General features: G+C 41.6%; 1 protein-coding gene across 1 annotated transcript in view; it reads right to left on the bottom strand.

The window, feature by feature from the left end:
- Nucleotides 1-987: 987 nt before the first annotated feature.
- The window catches only part of LOC111956296 (E3 ubiquitin-protein ligase HECW1-like), a 56,134-nt gene continuing 35,683 nt past the window's right edge, over nucleotides 988-21,438 (bottom strand). Inside the window, exons 11-28 of the mRNA XM_023976745.2 lie at nucleotides 20,612-20,762; nucleotides 18,790-18,914; nucleotides 18,448-18,581; nucleotides 18,041-18,226; nucleotides 17,666-17,800; nucleotides 17,413-17,518; nucleotides 17,217-17,313; nucleotides 16,156-16,239; nucleotides 15,957-16,060; nucleotides 15,681-15,795; nucleotides 15,396-15,509; nucleotides 14,955-15,107; nucleotides 14,511-14,609; nucleotides 13,941-14,070; nucleotides 13,609-13,755; nucleotides 6,377-6,491; nucleotides 4,319-4,517; nucleotides 988-4,109 (exon numbers count right to left, since the gene is read on the bottom strand). Coding sequence (XP_023832513.1) covers nucleotides 3,998-4,109; nucleotides 4,319-4,517; nucleotides 6,377-6,491; nucleotides 13,609-13,755; nucleotides 13,941-14,070; nucleotides 14,511-14,609; nucleotides 14,955-15,107; nucleotides 15,396-15,509; nucleotides 15,681-15,795; nucleotides 15,957-16,060; nucleotides 16,156-16,239; nucleotides 17,217-17,313; nucleotides 17,413-17,518; nucleotides 17,666-17,800; nucleotides 18,041-18,226; nucleotides 18,448-18,581; nucleotides 18,790-18,914; nucleotides 20,612-20,762 — 2,306 coding nt within the window. The 3' untranslated portion in view covers nucleotides 988-3,997. The remainder of the gene's footprint in view (nucleotides 4,110-4,318; nucleotides 4,518-6,376; nucleotides 6,492-13,608; nucleotides 13,756-13,940; nucleotides 14,071-14,510; nucleotides 14,610-14,954; nucleotides 15,108-15,395; nucleotides 15,510-15,680; nucleotides 15,796-15,956; nucleotides 16,061-16,155; nucleotides 16,240-17,216; nucleotides 17,314-17,412; nucleotides 17,519-17,665; nucleotides 17,801-18,040; nucleotides 18,227-18,447; nucleotides 18,582-18,789; nucleotides 18,915-20,611; nucleotides 20,763-21,438) is intronic.

The following is a 21,438-nucleotide window of genomic DNA, read 5'->3' as shown; positions in this document are numbered from 1 at the left end:
CTGACTTGCTAACTGTTTGAACGCGGCATGTGTATAACTACAACCAGTTAGCAAGTCGGAAATTTCGACTAGCACGTGAACGCGGCAATAGTGCACAAGTTAACAAATTAGAAGGCAAGTTAGTCTAAAAAAGAGTAGGCCTATTTTGTTCCTATTTTCAAAGCTTTTGCGTCCACATTTTTTATTAAGCCAAATCAAAAGTGCGCTGCCTAGCTTTCAGGTTACACATCCCTCCCATTAGGCTCCATCAATTARGTCCCTCACTCAGACCACTCCCAGACAGTCCTCGCTAAATTATTTCTAAGAAGCTATTTATGTTTCTTTTTGACCATTTTCATTGAAAACAAGGCAACCGTAAACATGTCAAGGATGCAGCGCCCCCCCACCCTTTGGCCAATTGAGGTATCGCATTAAAGTTCAGTTAACTACTATAATTCCCACCTTGAGCCAATCAGTGTAATTGTGTAAATGCCAGATCTCTATGGCAAGACACATCATTCACTCAAGTTTTGTCAAAATTGGCCCAGTGCTGTCTGAGATATTGCATGTGACTAATAAACATACAAACGAACGTACGGAAGGAGACAGATCCACTGTCCCTTCCCTGATTTCACAGTGGTGGACAACAATCACAGTAAGGTACTTAATTGTTACCCAGAAATKATTTGATATTGAGATAAAAACAGCTGCATTGGACCTTTTAAGAGGCATTTTAAAAGGGTGTTTCTATATGCAGAAACTCTGATGCAGGCATAGGTCAATTCAAAAGTATTTGTAATCTAAAATCAAATCCACTCCCATATGAGATTACTATGACCTTACCACAGATGAAAGTTATAATTATTAGTTATAATAATCTTTGACCGTAGTGTCAGTGGCTCTGCCACATGTGTCACAGTGTTTTCTAGTGGTAAAAGATAACGGCAGTTAACATATACTGGGGACATATCACTATTCTTTGACACTCATAAAACTAGTAGAAGAAAGTAGGTGCTTAACGAAGTGATTTTTTTTATTGACATTCGTTAACAGTATATTTGCTTGAATTGAAAGCGCAGCCTGAGAATTACTGCATGTGAGCCCAACAGACAACCAAAGAATACTGTCCGGCTAAAAAAAATCTAGGAGGACATAGTGGGGACAGACAGTGAAACATATAGACCTCAGAGGGTTTCTGAGAACAAAATAATGGTTGTAAAACGTTCATTAGCTGCCATCTCTTAAAGAGGAAATATCATGTGAGATATTTTCAAAATAGGCAACAGATTGATGTTTGAAAATTGCATTGCTTGTTCTTCGCCACACAAATGTGCATAGCATGAGACACATTTTCAACAGTAACTTAAACATACTGCATAAAAACATAGTGTAGAAAATAAATAAATAAAAATACATTAATAACTCCCTTCAATCTTGTACTGTATATCTGACATTTTGTCATTTCAAAATGATTTCAGGAACATCTTACTGAGTATATTAGAAATTGTTATACATTTCCTGTATAGCCTTCCAATTTTATAATAGCAACTATAAATGCACTCACTATATATTCCAGAATCTTAATTGTCCAAGGAAAGGAACATGAGATAAAGTGAACAGATTGGATCAGAAACATAGGTCATGTAAGTACAGTAGTGTTTAATGTAAGTTTCTGGTGTCTCTCTTCTAATATCAAACTACTATAACGATGCACATGAAAAGATAGGACATATACAATTATTGAATTGGTCTGCAATCAACTCAGTTATAGGCTTATGTCTGTGTGACAGTGGCATGTTGTCATATACAGTGTTTTCATGTTAAGGCATGGCATTTGCAGACTATAACAGCTGTCATATCCTATTATGATAGTCGCTATAGCATATGTGCATTAAATGTCAACATGAGGGTAAATTAATAAAGCAACCCTGTGGGGTCTGTCCTAAAGGGTGTGGCATGGCAACCTGGAACTGACAAAAGACACTCCAACATGATGTCCATTTTGAGTCAATTACATTTTCATCATGTCATTGCACATATGGCTGTGGGCAAAGGTAGACATACAGGCATAAACTGAAACAAAATCAAACATGTTAACTCTGCTAAAACACAAGCGGTGACAGGTCAACAGCATTGTATGCTACTGTATTTCTTTCAGCAAAAACTATATTTGCAAGTGGTGTTACATTTATAAACATTTAAAAATAGAATAGATTTTTGTTTGAATAGTGGTATACATATTTCAGGTGAGCTTACTAAGTGTTAACTCCTTACAAGTGCAACAGATATTCAGGAAGAATAAGATCCAGTACAATCTAAACACAATACCCGCAAATTTACTTCAAATTATCTCTCTCTTGGTGTTTGAAAATGATAACAAAAAACTTCAATATGTCCTGTTGTGTTTTCCATGCTTGAAAAATTCTTGTAAAAAACACATTAAAATATATATTTTTAAATTTCCAAAATAATGTGTGGTGTTATTCACAGTCTACCGTATACAGATGAAACAAATACATTTTGTGATAATGAAACATTCATAATATCCTGACTGAATTGTGTTGAAACAAGAGAAAACGCACCTCATGTAAACATCAAATGGTTCTCAAAATCAAGAGGGGAAAAATACGTTTTCACATGGAGCACATCAAAGCAGTTATTCTTCTGATCAGACATTGGTGATAAAGTGGGTTTCTTCACCTCCCTTCACTCTAATCACTTACAGTGAAACTGTGGTTTGTGTTAATTTCCCAATCAACATCAAGGTTTACATCAATTCCACATATTTAGCGATAAAACATCGTTTTGACTTCAGTTACAGTGCAGTATAACAACTAATATCCTTAGAATCCTCGAACAGTCATTTTGCAATTGTGGGAGGGTCTTGCTATATTTTTGAATCTCTCTTGATATATCACAATGTTCACAAAATCTTGGTAAAAATGATATTTCTTTTAAGGTCTTTATGGACAATATGCTTTGGTTATTATTTTAGTAGTAATACCCTTCAGCAGCCATTTTGTCCTTGAGAGATGATGATGAGCCAGTCCTTTGCTGATGTCCTATCCTGGGATAATCCCAGTCGCAGCAGTATTTGAAGTGGAATTGCTGAAGTTGGAACACAACGTTTTGATATAATGTTGGTTGTAGTGGTTCTTCCCGTGACAGTTTTTGAGGCATTTTTCTCCCTCTTATAATGTGAATTGAGGCATTTCTTTAGTGATAATTGTGGTTGTGATTGGTGATAGATTATGTGACGATGCTAGCTGAGGCTGTTGGTGCAGAGATGGACTAGCTGATTCGTTGGTGTGATTTGTAGAGTCATGGCCCTGAGTACTGTTATAGGCTGAGGCCAAATAAGAGCTATTGCATACAGCTTGGTTACTTTATGCAATATCCCCTTAACAAAGGTATATTGTAACAGGTGAGTAATGCATGCGGTGGTGGTTGGCTTTTCCTTTTTCTTGTACACTGTACATAGATTGTTAAAAAAGAGAAACATACAGTCCTCTGGCTGTTGTATTGAAATGTACAGTAAAAAGGGAGTGTTGCATACAGTAGAATCCCCGGTCCTGAGGCACAGGATTCGACAGTAAGATCGTGACTGCTTTCCAAATGGAACCCTATTCCCTAGTGCAGGGTTCCGCACATGATTTTATTTACATGGACATAAAAGACTGTAAAAACACCAGCAAATCAGCTCCAAGTAATTTTAACTTTGGAAATCTGTTCCAAAGTATTCCCACGCATAATAGCGAGATATTGTGATCATATACAAATATAAGCAACGTTTGAAGTGATTGTTTTAGTGAAATATTTATATCTGTTTGGGATTCTTGTGGTCAATTTGCAGTCTACAAATGATTTGTAATTACAGTATGTTCCGGCCCCCTGACCATCCCCTCAAGAAAAAATTGTCCCGCGGCTGAATCTAGTTGATGATCCCTGCCCTAGTGCAATACTAAGGGCACTATATAGGTAATAGGGTCCCATTTGGGATGCACAATGTCTTTCTCCTTCACTCAAGGCCAAAGGTGCTGGTCTCCTCCACAGCGATAAGCAGTTTATCATAGAGCATGGTGTAGGAAAGGTACGGAGGGAGATCCAGCCGGTTGAAGCATGTGTGTGCCCTGGAAGATAGATATACTGTAGATTATCAGCATTAGACAACCACATCAACTGAATAGTTTTTCGCCAAATGCGTTGTATGTGAAAGTTATGCAGGGGTTTKAAGGATAACATAATTAGGAAAGTTTGAATCCAAAGCATGTACAGACCTATAATAGCAGAATTGAATCATACAATTATAGTCTTGGGTAAAGAGTTTACAGTATATTACCTGGGTAGAGCGGTGATCTTGCCCCACTTCTCGATACAGAAGCGTCGCAGGCCATTGCTGCCCCGTAGCGCGGTGAAGCCCTCGTAGGGAACACTGGAGGTGCCCGTCACAAACTGCAGCAGACGCAACCTCTGCTCATTGTTGAAGCGCTCCACTGCCCCCCAGAACCACCGGATCACTATGTGGCTGTCATGGTAGCCTGCAATGGAGAAGGCCAACGGAGGTGGTAGCTTGTCCCATACCGGATGTGCAGTAGCCAACTCCTTTATTGTTGCATTGCCATAGAAGAGTTGGCTACAGCACATACAGTTTAGTACCAGGGGCTACAGGGGGGCTGGTTCAACAAGGGAATGTGGCCTGTGTGTTCAGTCCATCTAACAAGATTGACAATTAAATGTGCACCTTATATCACATACTGTTGAATTCGGATATTTACATACACTTAGGTTGGAGTCATTAAAACTCGTTTTTCAACCACTCCACAAATTTCTTTTTAACAAACTATAGTTTTGGCAAGTCGGTTAGGACATCTACTTTGTGCATGACACAAGTAATTTTTCCAACAATTGTTTACAGACAGATTATTTCACTTATAATTCACTGTATCCCAATTCCAGTGGGTCAGAAGTTTACATACACTAAGTTGACTGTGTTTTTAAACAGCTTGGAAAATTCCAGAAAATGATGTCATGGCTTTAGAAGCTTCTCATAGGCTAAGTGACATCATTTGAGTCAATTGGAGATGTACCTGTGGATGTATTTCTCAAGGCCTACCTTCAAACTCAGTGCCTCTTTGCTTGCTTGACATCATGGGAAAATCAAAAGAAATCAGCCAAGACCTCAGAAAAAAAATTGTAGACCTCCACAAGTCTGGTTCATCCTTGGGAGTAATTTTCAAACGCCTGAAGGTACCACGTTCATCTGTACCAACAATAGTGCGCAAGTAATAACACTATGGGACCACGCAGCCGTCATACCGCTCAGGAAGGAGATGCGTTCTGTCTCCTAGAGATGAACGTACTTTGGTGCGAAAAGTGCAAATCAATCCCAGAACAATTCAAAGAACCTTGTGAAGATGCTGGAGGAAACAGGTACAAAATAATCTATATCCACAGTAAAACGAGTCCAATATCGACATTACCTGAAAGGCCGCTCAGCAAGGAAGAAGCCACTGCTCCAAAACCGCCATTAAAAAGCCACACTATGGTTTGCAACTGCACATGGGGACAAAGATCGAACACCATCCCAACCGTGAAGCACGGGAGTGGCAACGTCATCTTGTGGGGGTGCTTTGCTGCAGGAGGGACTGGTGCACTTCACAAAATAGATGGCATCATGAGGTAGGAAAATTATGTGGATATATTGAAGCAAGACATCAGTCAGGAAGTTGACGCTTGGTTGCAAATGGGTCTTCCAAATGGACAATGACCCCAAGCATACTTCCAAAGTTGTGGCAAAATGGCTTAAGGACAACAAAGTCAAGGTATTGGAGTGGCCATCACAAAGCCCTGACCTCAATCCTATAGAAAATTTGTGGGCAGAACTGAAAAAGCATCAGGAGGAATGGGCCAAAATTCACCCAACTTATTGTGGGAAGCTTGTGGAAGGCTACCTAAAACGTTTGACCCAAGTTAAACAATTTAAAGGCAATGCTACCAAATACTAATTGAGTGTATGTAAACTTCTGACCCACTGGGAATGTGATGAAAAAAATAAAAGCTGAAATAAATCATTCTCTCTACTATTATTCTGACATTTCACATTCTTAAAATAAAGTAGTGATCCAAACTGACCTAAGACAGATAATTTTTAGTAGGATTAAATGTCAGGAATTGTGAAAACGGAGTTTAAATGTATTTGGCTATGGTGTATGTAAACTTCACAAACACATATTACCCATAAAAACATGTTGGGCTAGATTCCCGTACCCACTACATTCACCATAGTCCTAGACTGTTTTACATTTATTGTTATTTAACCTTTATTTAACTAGGCATGTTCATTGAAGATTCTCCATTAGCTAATGTCCAGTGATGTGCTTCACTGCAGTCTGCTCACCTCCTCTATACTCTGTGTTGTTCCTCCAGTCGTTGAGGTCTATCTCAGCTGTCCCAGCAATGACCAGCTCCAACTCTCTGGCATCAAACACTGACACCAGCCGTGAGTCCACCACCTGGAGAAATATTGCAGGAACATAGAAAATTAAAAACGATGTAGGAGTGTACATACTGTATGTGACTCGTTTCAGGTAACTAGGCGTATGTCGCACATCACTACTTTACAGGAGAGGCATTTGAACATGAGAGAGAGAGAGACAGAGAGAGAGATTGCCACCCGGGCCTGGCTGTGTAACTGCTAAACTGCTATCTGACTGTACACTGTTACGCATGATTGTAGCGGGTTTACTAACGCGTTAGTTCTAGTAGCTATGTTGACTATGACGTGACAACGATGTAGGCTGTGTGTTAGCCCGTCATGATATGAACGTTTGGTTTTCGCCTGGTCACAGACAGCTGATGTGTTGTGCACTGAAGTCAGTCCACAAGCGAAGGGATAAGGTGAGAGGAGGAGAGCGCGTAGATAGTTGCGAGAATGAATTATCTACTGTATATACAACGAGCAAAGTGGTCATGCTGTTTTTATGTGGCTGCTATGAAAGTGAACTGTGTTTGCATTTGATCAGGGGTGTATTTATTCTGCCGATTCTGTTGAAAAACGTTTCTTAAATGGAAGCAAACAGAATGAAATGGGGATTAAAAAAATACCAACATTTGTACAATAGAAATTCACATTTGCAACTGTTGGACTAATGATTACACCCTAGATCAGCTAGATGCAGGCAAATCAAATCAAATGTATTTATATAGCCCTTCTTACATCAGCTGATATCTCAAAGTGCTGTACAGAAACCCAGCCTAAAACCCCAAACAGCAAGCAATGCAGGTGTAGAAGCACCTGATGGGATTGCATTGATTGTTGACAACATGTAAACTATATTTAGTCTCCAATATTTACTGAAAACAAATACATTTGCACAATGAGCACTTGTTGTTTCTCAAATACATTCTTACAGACGGCTCTAAAGGACCTACACTGGACTTTGTGCAAACTGGAAAATGCATATCCTGGTTCCGCATTTATTGTAGCTGGGGACTTTAATAAAGGAAATCTGAAGAAAACACTAGCGAAGTTTTAACACNCTAGGAAAAACTCCCTAGAAAGGCCAAAACCTAGGAAGAAACCTAGAGAGGAACCAGGCTATGAGGGGTGGCCAGTCCTCTTCTGGCTGTGCCGGGTGGAGATTATAACAGAACATGGTCAAGATGTTCAAATGTTCATAAATGACCAGCATGGTCAAATAATAATAATCACAGTAGTTGTCGAGGGTGCAACAAGTCAGCACCTCAGGAGTAAATGTCAGTTGGCTTTTCATAGCCGATCAGTAGGCAAGAGTGTGCAAGGCGGTATTGAATGTGTCAATGTCTTTCACCTTGATTACTAAAGATTCTCTCGACCTGTGCACCTACATTGTAAACTTTAATTCATAGGCTACTGTAGATCAATAGCAACCTCATGATGGGTACAAGAAAATGTGAGTATCATGTAGTAGCCTAAACCTATTGATGCGAATGGAATGTGAATGACAGTCATCCAATATGCTGTAATAGAAATAAGGCCATGCTAATAAAATAAATAATCATACTCCCTCGGCACTGACCGCCACTCGTGTAGATAATACTTTCTACCGCGGCTTTTTTGAAAGATATCATGAAGAAGTACAAAAGCGTTGCTACTGCTCTCCACTTTCTGGAAGAAGATTGTGCCATGCTGACTCTCTGACTCTGAAAATGAATCAGATGATGAGGAAATCCCTGATGTCGGTAAAACATTTTCATTGAATCAGATATTGTAGAGTATTCTGATAACAGTGAGGGGGAAGAAAATCAGTGGAATGCCCGATGGAAACAGAGTATGATGGCTAAGGTGATGTTAAAAGTTCTGCTGTTCGATTGCAAATATGCGGAGGAAGTCGAAAAGAGAACACAGAAGGCTGTTGTATGAAACAACGGTCTCCGAATTTCATCTTCAAACTAAGGGCAACCATGGCATCTGTGACAGAGAGGGAGAAGCATTCATCCATGTATACAAGTAAGAGTCTAGCTAGCTACAATTTCAGATATTATATGTTTCTAATTTTGTCAGCAAGTTGTTTTCACTGCAAGTTAAAGCTTACTGTTAGCTAGGTAGCTAACGTTAGCTGGCTGGCTGGCTCGATAGGTAACGTTACATGTATGATCTGTGTAGTAATATTATTCGCATCTCAGAAATCTATTTGCATTGCTAGTTATAGCCAAATGTTAGCTAGCTATGCATAGTGGCTAGCTATGACAATCCGTATGGGTTGATATTATTTCCACATTCAAAACAACTGAGATTATGACAGTTTATTCGCGTTGATTGTAACTTATTTTTTACTTATTTTGTACATAATGTTGCCGCTACTGTCTCTTATGACCGAAAATAACTTCTAGACATCAGGACTGCGATTACTCACCACGGACTAGCAGAATCCTTTTTTTCCGTTCATGACTCTGACGAGTCCGAAGCGAAGGATATACAGCCGGCAGGATAAAACAGCGGCGTCTGGTAAGACAAGGGGCGGCGGACTATGTATTTTTGTAAACAACAGCTGGTGCACGATAACTAAGGAAGTCTTGAGCTATTGCTTGCCTGAGGTAGAGTATCTCATGATAAGCTGTAGACCACACTACCTACCGAGAAAGTTTTCATCTGTATTTTTCGTAGCTGTTTTACATACCACCACAGTCAGAGGTTGGCACTAAGACAGCATTGAATGAGCTGTAATCTGCCATAAGCAAACAAGAAAACGCTCACCCAGAGGCGATGGCACTCCTAGTAGCCAGGGGCTTTAATGACGGGAAACTTAAATCCGTTTTTACCAAATTTCTATCAGCATGTGGAACCAGTGGAAAAAGAACTCTGGACCACCTATACTCCACACACAGAGACACATACAAAGCTCTCCCTCACCCTCCATTTGGAAAATCTGACCATAATTATATCCTCCTGATTCCTGCTTACAAGCTAAAATTAAAGCAGGAAGCACCCGTGACTAGATCAATAAAAACGTGGTCAGAGGAAGCAGATGTTAAGCTACAGGACTGTTTTGCTAGCACAGACTGGAATATGTTCCAGGATTCCTCCGATGGCATTGAGGAGTACACCACGTCAGTCATGACGTCGTCCCCACAGAGACCGTACGTACATACCCCGACCAGAAGCCATGAATTACAGGCAGTATCCGCACTGAGCTAAAAGCTAGAGCTGCAGCTTTCAAGGAGCGGAACTCTAACCTGGACGTTTATAAGAAATCCCGCTATGCCCTCCGACAAACCATCAAACATGCAAAGCGTCAATACAGGACTAAGATCTAATCCTACTCTGACGCTCGTCGGTGTGGCAGGGCTTGCAAACCATTACAGACTACAAAGGGAAGCACAGCCAAGAGCTGGCCAGTGACACCAGCCTACCAGACGAGCTAAACTACTTCTATGCTTGCTTCAAGGCAAACAACACTGAAACATGCATGAGAGCACCAGCTGTTCCGGGAAAGACTGTGTGATCAAGCTCGCCGCAGCAGATGTGGTGAGTAAGACCTTTAAACAGTTCAACATTCACAAGGCCGCAGGGCCAGACGGATTACCAGGACATGTACTGTGAGCATGCGCTGACCAACTGGTAAGTGTCTTCACTGACATTTTCAACCTCTCCCTGTCCGAGTCTGTAATACCAACTTGTTTTAAGCAGACCACCATAGTCTCTSTGCCCAAGAACTCTAAGGTAACCTGCCTAAATGACTACCGACCCGTAACACTCACGTCTGTAGCCATGAAGTGCTTTGAAAGGCTGGTCATGGCTCACATCAACACCATCATCCCAGAAACCCTAGACCCACTCCAATTTGCATACCGCCCCAACAGATCCACAGATGATACAGTCTCTATTGCACCACACACTGCCCTTTCACACCTGGATAAAAGGAACACCTACGTGAGAATGCTATTCATTGACTACAGCTCAGCATTCAACACCATAATGCCCTCAAAGCTCATCAATAAGCTCAGGACCCTGGGACTAAATACCTCCCTCTGCAACTGGATCCTGGACTTCCTGACAGGCCGGCCCCAGGTGGTAAGGGTAGGTAACAACACATCTGCCACGCTGATCCTCAACACAAGAGCCCCTCAGGGGTGCGTGCTCAGTCCCCTCCTGTATTCCCTGTTCACTCATGACTGCATGGCTAGGCACGACTCCAACACCATCATTACATTTACAGATGACACAACAGTGGTAGGCCTGATCACCGACAACAACAAGATAGCCTATAAGGAGGAGGTCAGAGACCTGGCCGTGTGGTGCCAGGTTAACAACCTCTCTCACCGTGATCAAGACAAAGGAGATGATTGTGGACTATAGGAAAAAGAGGACCGAGCACGCCCCCATTCTCATTGCCAGGGCTGCAGTAGAGCAGGTTGAGAGCTTTAAGTTCCTTGGTGTCCACATCACCAACAAACTAACATGGTCCAAGCACACAAAGACAGTTGTGAAGAGGGCACGACAAAACGTATTCCCCCTCAGGAGACTGAAAAAGATTTGGCGTGGATCCTCAGATCCTCAAAAGGTTCTACAGCTGCACCATCGAGAGCATCCTGACTGGTTGCACCCCTGCCTGGTATGGCAACTGCTCGGCCTCCGACCGCAAGGCACTACAGAGGGTATTGTGAACGGCCCAGTGCATCACTGGGGCCAAGCTTCCTGCCTTCCAGGACCTCTATACCAGGTGGTGTCAGAGGAAGGCCCTAAAAATTAGACTGTTCTCATAGACTGTTCTCTCTGCTACCGCATGGCAAGTGGTACCGAAGTGCCAAGTCTAGGTTCAAAAGGCTTCTAAACAGCTTCTACCCCCAAGCCATAAGACTCCTGAAAATCTAGTCAAATGGCTACCCAGACTATTTGCAGTGCCCCGCCCCCCCTCTTTACACCACTGCTACTCTGTTGTCATCTATGCATAGTCAGTATAATAACTCTACCTACGTGTACATACTACCTCAACTAACCGGTGCCCCCGCCGTATATAGTCTCGCTATTGTTATTTTACTGCTGCTCTTTAGTTACTTGTTACTTTTATCTCTTATTYTTATCCATGTTTTTTTTTAAACTGTATTAGTGGTTAGGGGCTCATAAGTAAGCATTTCATTGTAAGGTACCTGTTGTATTCAGCGCATGAGACCAATACATTTGATTTGATTATTGAAGCTACATGTCTAAACAAAAGACTCCCCTTTGCCAGATGATTAGATGACCCATCAAGTTAGCCAGTTGTGTCTAGGGGTGATTACGGTCATCTATTGTATTTTATGAACATGTGTACATGTCTAGACTAGGTATTCCCCCAGGGGTACGCACAATGCCGTCGGGGGTACATCAAATAAAAATGTGATTTTGACATTTGTTTTTCTTCACATTTTCAAACAGTCCATTTATATTTTCCAACGGGGCTATACATTTAGGCAAGTTTTTTCCCCGCCTGAGTAGCCTCGTTTCACTGCCAAAATAAACATGTGACCATCTAGTGTTCAGCGAAATAACAACACAATGTCAAATACAGGTAGCATAGTCAAATAATTAACATCCAATCACATTAACTGTTACTCTCTCATGGGAATTCCACTAATGGTCCGTATGTAGCCAAACGTAGCTGCTGCTCATGTTGGTATCTGTACTGATGGCGCAAAAGCCATGACAGGGAGACATAGTGGAGTGGTAACGCGCGTGCAAGCAGTTGCTCCCGACCCCACTTGGCTACACTGCAGCATCGACCGAGAGGCTCTTGCTGCCAAGGGAATGCCTGACTGCTTGAAAGATGTTTTGGACACTACAGTGAAAATGGTTAACATTGTTAAAGGAAGTCCCCTGAATGCTCATGTATTTTCTGCACTATGCAATGATATGTGCAGCGACCATGTAACGCTTTTACAACATACAGAAGAAGTGCACTGGTTATCAAGGGGCCAAGTATTGACACGTTTAAAAAAGAATTGGAGCAAAATTATTGATTATTATTATTTGTGCCCTCGTCCTATAAGAGCTCTTTGTCACTTACCACGAGCCAGGTTGTGACAAACTCACACTCATTCTTATGTTTAATAAATGTATTGTATAGTGTGTGTGGCAGGTTTACAATGATGGCAAAAAACAGCATTTGAGAGTGCGCTGACCCTGTACGCAGCTGGAGGTTGAATGTTTGGAGGGGTACGGAACTATTAAAAAGTTTGGGAACCACTGGTCTAGACAATAGTGACCCATCTACTTAGATAGATGTGGCTGGGGGATGGTTATAGCATTTCTTTCACACGACCCATCAATTTAGACAAGTGTGTCTGGGTAAGAATAATTTCATATTTATAAAATATTTATCTGGGCACTTTCTATTTTTGATATTGCTACTATGCAAATATGCAAGTAACCATTTTACTGTACCGTTTACACCTTCTGTATCCTGTGCATGTGACAAATAAACTTTGATTTTATTTGATATAGTCTGTGTTTGCCAGAGACGATAATGTGAAGAACAACATGACCTGCACCAAAATCAGATTAGGATATAGGCCAAGGAATAGATAGTGTATTTTTGCTACTTCTTTCACCACTTCTATTCTTGAAATCTTTGGTAGTTTACTACAATACCTTACTCACTCTGTTTAGCACATGGTCTCAAATGTGAATCCTTAAAGATATGGGTGGGGCTAAGGCTTAAGAGGGTGTGAAGAAGAGCTCTCCAGTAGGTGTACCAAAACACAGGGCCATTTTCTCAAAAGTGGGGTTACAAGTTTATTAACTTTCAAAGCAGAATTACTTTCCCATTGTTCCTCAACTGCAGAGTATGATATACCATTTTCTAGCTCTGAGTTTCTACTTTTATCCAATATAAAAAACACAATTTCAAATAATTGTTTCAAATATGTAACCTGAGCCGGTCGGGTCACATACAGTATTTAGACACATTGCTCCCATCATTGATTTGTTGATTTCATTTGATAGTCATGTTCTATTGCATTCTAAGAAACTTTAAGAAATCATATTTGAAGTGCAAAGTGAAAACCCTCTTAAATCATAGCAAGGCTGGAAAAACAATAAACYAAATTGGAAATATTGGGGGGAAATCATGCCATGGCCAATGGTTGTTGCCCTGAGAGTGTTTGCTCTACCTCATAGAAGCCTCTGACCAGTGCCTCTGTCTGCTGGACCACTCCTCTCTCCACCCTCCACTTCACCATGCGGTCAATGTACTCCTTCTTATTCTTTTCTGTCACATTAATGTGGGCCCCTCCAGACTTCAGCTCTCTCTCTGTTACCTGCCCACAAAGAGAGTAATATCCATGTAACAATACAGACAAACCTTATAATGGAAAAGTCCCCATGAAAATGTACAGTATATTGAAAGATATACACTGTAAAAAAAATAACATGTTATACAGTACTTCAGCTTGCTATGGGTTTATGTGTTTAGACACTGTACGTATTAGTACTTCACACATACCTGTCCGAAGACTTCCTCATTCACAGTGAAGGTAAGGTCCAGCACATCAGTGATGTCATTGTCTTTCATCCACTGTAGACTCTGATGGAACTCCTCATCTAGATACTCCAGATCACTCAGGTCAGTGGCTCTGCACAGGTAAACATATTTATTTCACACATGACCTTCTGTGGGGTTCACTAGCTATTACTGCACAAAGCAATCCATTGTCTTAAAGTCAATTAAGGGGAGTGATTAACTCACTCACTAGCCTGAGGTACATTTGCTTTGTGTGTAAATGTAAAGAATGCTGATTCTGTCAGTTGTTGTAGCCTATCATCATCCAATCTGGAGAGACTTGTCTTTAGTTATCACGCTAGAAAGTCAATCTGGGTTGACTGTGTTAAGTCTAAAACTACTGGCAACATTTATGCCTGATTGCGCACTAATCAATTCTGGATAATTTTTCTTTCTTGTGTACGTGGCAGAGACATGTTTCCATATAGAAGAATTGTAAAGGCCATTTCAGACAGACAGAGACAGAAACACAGACAGGCGGGCGTGCAGGCAGACAGACAGACATAAACTCACAGTCTGAGGAGAGCCTTGTAAAAGGGCCGCGTGAAGAAGGCATCCAGGAGATACTGGTGGATCAACGCCAGTCCCAAAATACGCCCACTAAACCGGAACCTGCACAAAAACACACAGAGACAGGTCTCACACACAATTACAAATCCAATGCAATGAAAGTGTTTAGGTCTCATCACATGAGACATAAAACCCATTCATTTTCTGTCTCCAATAAGTAAACAAAGAAGAACAAGCCCATGGTCATGTTCATTAGGACAATGGAAAACACTTGAAAACGCTTTGCAACAGAACACAAAAAAGAGTGTTTCTTATTTGACAAGTCAAGGTCGTCCCTCACAGTTAGTCAGTTTTCTTCCCTTTGGTGCCTAATGCCTAATGAACACAACCCAGGATTCATGAGTTTGAAATAAGTTCAAACACAGGACGAACAGATGTCCTCCTCACCATTCCAGATGGTTCTCTACGAAGGCGGACATGGGGCTGATCTGGACGGTGTACGTGTCGTTGGCTGAGTACTCAAACAGGCCGTAGTAGGGGTTGAACAGCTCCTGAGACAGCAGGAAGAAGAACTCTCTGGACGGCCCACTGTAGTCCAGCCTGACGGTGTGGGAAGAGAAGAGACCAGTTATCTGTCAGTAGCAGTCAGTGATGCCAGAAGAATGAAACAGACATGCACTATCCTCTATATAGCCCAAAAACTAGCAGTTCATTCTTTAAAAGATGAGAGGGGGTTCTTTCTTGACACATGCATTACTTTTTCAAGTAACTTAATTGAATTCCAYAATTGTAAAGACATGCACTTTCATGCAATGGTTGAACTCCACAGATCAAAGTCCCTCTGTTGTAATGTCTGTGTTCAGGTCAATAGAAGCAGCTTTGGCTTACCCCTCCTCTCCTATGAAGGTGATGTAGAGCTTATTCCTCTGTAGTTCCTTGCGTGAGTAGGCCATGACCTGGTTAAAGGTACCCTCCAACAGGTGGTCTCTCCGGACAATAAGCCTGGAACACAACAACATCATAGGATGCTGAGCAACACAGACATGGATATACAATATGGTGCTAATTTGCACACACAACCCTAAAGTTTCTTAGAAACAGTAGGGTTGTATAGAGCTGTAACTATATTTGAAAAAGGTGTGAGTGATCATGTTGCTGGACAGTTTTCCTTACTTGATTTTTCCTGGGCCCTGGCCATAGCCTTTAGCCTCCAGTTTCCTGTAGAAGTTGCGTAGTTTGGCCTCAAAGTCTCTCCGGTACGGGGCAGGTGCTCTCGCTCTCGACATTCCTGTTGACAAGYGCATTCAACTCCATGACATGAGACACAGACCACACCAGGATAACCATCTGTGACGTTTTTATTTGACCAATTCTTGTGAATTAACCAAATGTTCTTGTGTGTACATTTTCAACCCACTATCTCTCCATTTGTCATTAGTGCAAACCCACCTGGAGAACTCTGTGGTGAAGACCCAGGTGAACAACGAGGAGAGAAGCTGAAGCCAGGATGGAAGGAGGGTGGAACATATGACATGATTTCCTCTTCAAACAAGCTGCATAGAGAACCAAAAAGTCACAAAAATGAAAATAATTACAATACTACAACACAAAAAAAAAATCTGGGGTAATATGAACAGTAGCATCCTACCTCAATAGTATCACCAGGTCTGCATCACAAGCCAGTTTCTCCAGTCTTTGGGTGCCCTCTGTTCTGATGTAGTGGATCTTTTCCCTGCAAGCACACATTACACTATAATCTGGACTAGACTGGGTAGGTGTATTTTATCAAACCTGACATAGAATAGAATAACTTTATAATCCTTATTACTGTGTAACTATTCCTATAATTACAGTGTAACAAGTACTCATTATTACACCGTACTTAGGGTTACTTCAGGGTTAGGGTTGTGGTTGAGGCTGGGGTTAGGGTTGAACCGAGATGTGGACATGAAGCTAGGGTTAAGGCTCGTGTTAGGGTTGAACCAGGATGTGGACATGAAGCTCGGTTTAGGGTTGTGGTTGAGGCTGGGGTTAGGGTTGTACCGGGATGTGGACATGAATCGTAGTGTTAGGGTGGGTTGAGGCTTGTTAGGTTGAACCAGGATGTGGACATGAAACTAGGTTTAGGGTTGTGTTGAGGCTGGGGTTAGGTTGTACCGGGATGTGCACATGAAGCTAGGTTAGGTTAGGGTTGAGGCTAGGTTAGGGTTGAACCAGGATGTGGACATGAAACTAGGTTTAGGGTTGTGGTTGAGGCTGGGGTTAGGGTTGTACCGGATGTGCACATGAAGCTAGGGTTAGGGTTAGGTTGAGGCTTAGGTTAGGGTTGAACCAGGATGTGGACATGAAACTAGGTTTAGGGTTGTGGTTGAGGCTGGGGTTAGGGTTGTACCGGGATGTGCACATGAAGCTAGGGTTATGGTTAGGGTTGAGGCTTAGGTTAGGGTTGAACCAGGATGTGGACGTAACGCTAGGGGTTAGGGGTAAGGTTAGGGTTACTGCTATAAGTAATAATGAGTAATTACAAGACTTGTTACACTGTAATTACATGAGTAGTTACACAGTAATAAGGGCACTAATGTAAGGCGTTACCCTTTATTTTCCCCAAAGGAACCGATACAGTGGTGAGTGAGAAATATTCACATTCTCTGAATCTACAAGGTCCTTATTTGAAAAACAAATCCAATTCATCCCCTAGTGTTAATCTACCTCAGGGAATGGTTCCTGGACAGGGCTGGCTGGCGCTCCGTTAGAACTTCTAGTATTCCAGGCTGACGCAGGAAGACCACTATCTTCTCATTATAAGCTGTGAGTGGAATTGAGTTCAGAAGACAGACTTACACAACAGAAACTATATGGTAAATGTGAATTATGACTGTGTTCTTTGTGTATGTACAGTACACACCTTGTGGCACTGGGTCTGGGGGATGCTGACTCCGTATTGCTGCCACCACACTGTTCCCTGGCCGTGACAACAAGGCCACACCTCGACTACGGGAGACCTCAGAGGCCTGAAAAAATACATATGAAAAAAGGATCAATTATAAACAAGCAAATACATAAATTCAATTCCATATTTCCATCATTCTAATACATGATTGGCCCCAATTAAACAGTTACTACACTTTAAAACAAGGAAATGTCTTCTGTGTGCTGACCTCTCCTGCGCTGTAGCTGCGTAGTCTCTGCAGGTGCTGCCTGTGGGTCAGGTGGTTGGGCAGGCAACCGTTCTGCAGGGGGATTCTGGGGTCGATGAACGTGGTCGCCCGGCTGTTGTGGTCCACAAAGAAGTTCTGGACCAAAGAGAAGATGTTACAGGTAAAAACTTACCAAAGTTAGAAACACAAATCTAAACACTGCTAGATCTGAAGGCAAATACCAAATCAATAGAATCATTAGTATACTTATTCAGCCCACCCCACCCCCTCATTTTCCCCACATATTTTCCATCTTTCAACCAAGGCACAATCAGCCCTTATGTGAATAGGTGGGTGAGTTATCTGTGGATGAACTGAGGATCTTTGTCTCTGCACCTTGCCCTGCGGGTCAGTCTTGATCTCCCAGCCCCGGGGCAGTTCCAGCTGGGCGTCAGCGAAGCGGTTGAGGAAGGTGACCAGGTCTCTGTTGTGCTGGTACCTCTCAAGGTTACGAGCATCTCTACGAATCTTCAGGATCATGTGCTTCAGGCACGTACTGCTGGTGAACATGCGATAGGCCCCCTGAGAAGAGAAGAAGAGCTCGGCATGACCATGGGAACTAGAAACACCATATGCAACCAATCTGAACCAAAATGGAAGAATATTCAGCATCTGTTACTAAAGACTACAATATGTTACTAAGCATTGATATTGCTGTTCAAAGGGAAATTATGCTTATTTCTCAGGTGAGTCATGCTGACTGTGTAGAGTTATAAATGTCCACTGGGGAGACAGGTACTCACATAGTTGGCGTGGAGGACAGTGAAGAACTCTGGGTGTGTGATGAACTTCACCGCTGGGCTCTGTAGCAGAGCTGTGATTTTCTGACTGTTGACTGGAGATGATGATGATGAGGAGGAGCTGTCTCTTCTCAGCTCTACACACACACACCAGGAGAAACAAAGGAAACATTCACTGAATGGTGACTGTTATGTACAATGTTGTATGTATGTAGTACTTTGATAAGTCTCTCACTAAACAGGATCTGTGTAGACCCATTAGTTCTACAAAGCAAGACTACACTTAAATAGCACATCAGCTTATTGCATTCTGTAATTGTGACATTGTGGTGTGGTTCTACTCACCATTAGCCATTGGAGGAGAGTCAGGCTCACTGCTGTTGTTGTTGAGGCTTGTTCTCTCACTCCTGCTTCTGCTTCCTTCATTCTCACTCCTGTCTGTGGCCATGGTCCTCTGGATGCTCTGGTACCTGACAAACACACCAGCACACATTTACCAAACATCCAGAAATCAGAGCAGCGCTGCCTGCATATAGACCAATTATTTAAGAGTGCAAGAAACTAGTGAACATGACTTATCATATACTATCTCTTATCTGAGTACGTTTACATGCACAGTAATAATTTGATTCTAAACTGACTATGGCAGTAGGCAGATTACGCAGTAATCACGTAAACACCTTACTCTGCTTATCTTAATTGGCGTAAGGTCAACATCGAAGTAAACATAGGCAGATTAAAACAACTTGTTTTCTGAGCAATCTTTCAAATTATTAGAACATGTAAACACCTTAATCGGTGTTCCAGCGGTGTATTTGATCTGTGTATGTGCTAGCACCAGCCGAGCGAGCCTCCCTCTTTAGACCGAGCGAGCCTCTTTAACCGAGCGAACCTCCCTCTTTTGATTTCGAAACAACTGAATGTATGCGTCTTAGAAGTAGCTTTCACATACAAACTTTATATGTCTGAACTCAGAATCAAATATGCTTCCCAAAAATAACATGGACGCTGTGGTAGAACGTTTATTTTGATTGGTGATTTTCTGCATTTATCAGAGTGCATTCAGTAGCCTGATTTCAGATCTGTCCATGTAAACAGGATTATTAAGGAAATTGTTCTTCTTACAAAGCATGTATAAACATTTTAATCAAACTATTATATTAATCTGACTTTCAACAATAATTGCATTATTGTGTGCATGTAACCGTCAAATCCAGCTTGAAAGGTCCTAATTTGTCTGCCAGTAATATTTAGTGCAGATTCTTAATTGCCCGTAGGGATAAAATACAGTTGTATTCCATTGAATATTGACTTTTGTTATTGAATTCAATGTTAATTCATCCAGAGAAGAGGGGCAGAACTCAAGCTTGTCTCTCTGCCATTTTGTTCAAGCTTATACTCACAAAGCCCCAGAGAGAGGAATTGAATTTGAGACCATTGATCAATGGATTATACCACCATAATAGTCTTCTACACATGTGAAGTCTGACAATGAAAAATATCTCAGACACAGCCCCGACACTGTCCACTGCTCATGCTTCCAATTGGACACGCTTCTCATTCCAGACACACACAGCGAATTCCACCAGCGCAGCAATAACCATTTAAATGAATTTCTCCTCCCTCGCTTCCTGTCTCCCCAATCCCGTTAAGAGATTTCATGCACTGCAGTTGTATAATAACACTTATGCAATAACACTTATTCACAGCCTGTTCTGCACATTTCTCATTTGATTTTTACTGTCAAGTAATTCTTTCTCCATCCAAAATATCTCAGGCATTTGATGGAGAGTTCTTATAGTAATGGCTCTAATTTAAGCCCCCCAAAAATCACACCTTACATAGCAAGCAGCCACAGCACATACCAAATGTTCAGCACACAAAATATTTTGGTATCAAAGAGATTCAATCATTTGATCTTAATACAAAACTCCCCAATACTCATAAAGAACTGAACCATTTCTATGAAAATCATCCAAAAAACAGATGCTTTACATTCTTCCTACAACCACCAAATCGCCCTATGTTTTCAGTTGTGCTTTTTGAACATAAAATGAAGAAACAATCCCAAAAGTATCGTAGTGACTACAACATGACTACAGAACTGTGTTTTGCACACTGTCTCCCTAGCTCTCTTCTCTTTCTTACCCTCTACCCCTTCACTCACCTTCTATTGAGCTGTTCCATCTGCTGAACGGATCCGGACCTCCTCATGCCATCGGGCGTGGCTGCTGAGGTGGGTCTCTGCCACGTGGTGGTCCTGTTGATGTGGTCCACATAGAACACACGACCATGGCTGTCCACACGTGCCTCCCAGTCTACACACACACACACACACACACACACATAAGCAAACAAGAAAATGCACATCCAGAGGCGGCACTCCTAGTGGCCAGTGATTTTAATGCAAGGAAACTAAAATGGGTCTTGCCTAATTCTTACCAGCATGTCACCTAGAGGTGAAACAACTCTAGATCACCTTTACTTCACACATAGAAACGGATACTAGACTAGACTAACCCTCGCCCTCCATTTGGCAAATCTGACCATAACTCTATCCTCCTGATTCCTGCTTACAAGCAAAAACTCAAACAGGAAGTACCAGTGATGCGCTCAATACAGAAGTGGTCCAATGAAGCAGATGCTTAGCTACAGTACTGTTTCGCTAGCACAGATGGGAATATGTTCCGGGATTCGTCCAATAACAATGAGGAGTTTACTACATCAGTCACCGGCTTAGTTAATAAGTGCATCGACAAAATCATCCCCACAGTGACTGTGTGTACAATATTAGTTAAAAGTTTGTACACACCTACTCATTTCAGGGTTTTTCTTTATTTTTACTATTTTATACATTTTAGAATAATAGTGAATACATCAAAACTATGAAATAACACATATGGAATCATGTAGTAACCAAAAAATATATTTTATATTTGAGATTCTTCAAAGTAGCCAAGCTTTGCCTTGAATAGCCAAGCTTTGCCTTTGCAC

Source organism: Salvelinus sp. IW2-2015, linkage group LG32 (genome assembly GCF_002910315.2).
Source record: "Salvelinus sp. IW2-2015 linkage group LG32, ASM291031v2, whole genome shotgun sequence".
NCBI classification, from domain to species: domain Eukaryota; kingdom Metazoa; phylum Chordata; class Actinopteri; order Salmoniformes; family Salmonidae; genus Salvelinus; species Salvelinus sp. IW2-2015.
This window is presented reverse-complemented; position numbering and strand designations above follow the sequence as displayed.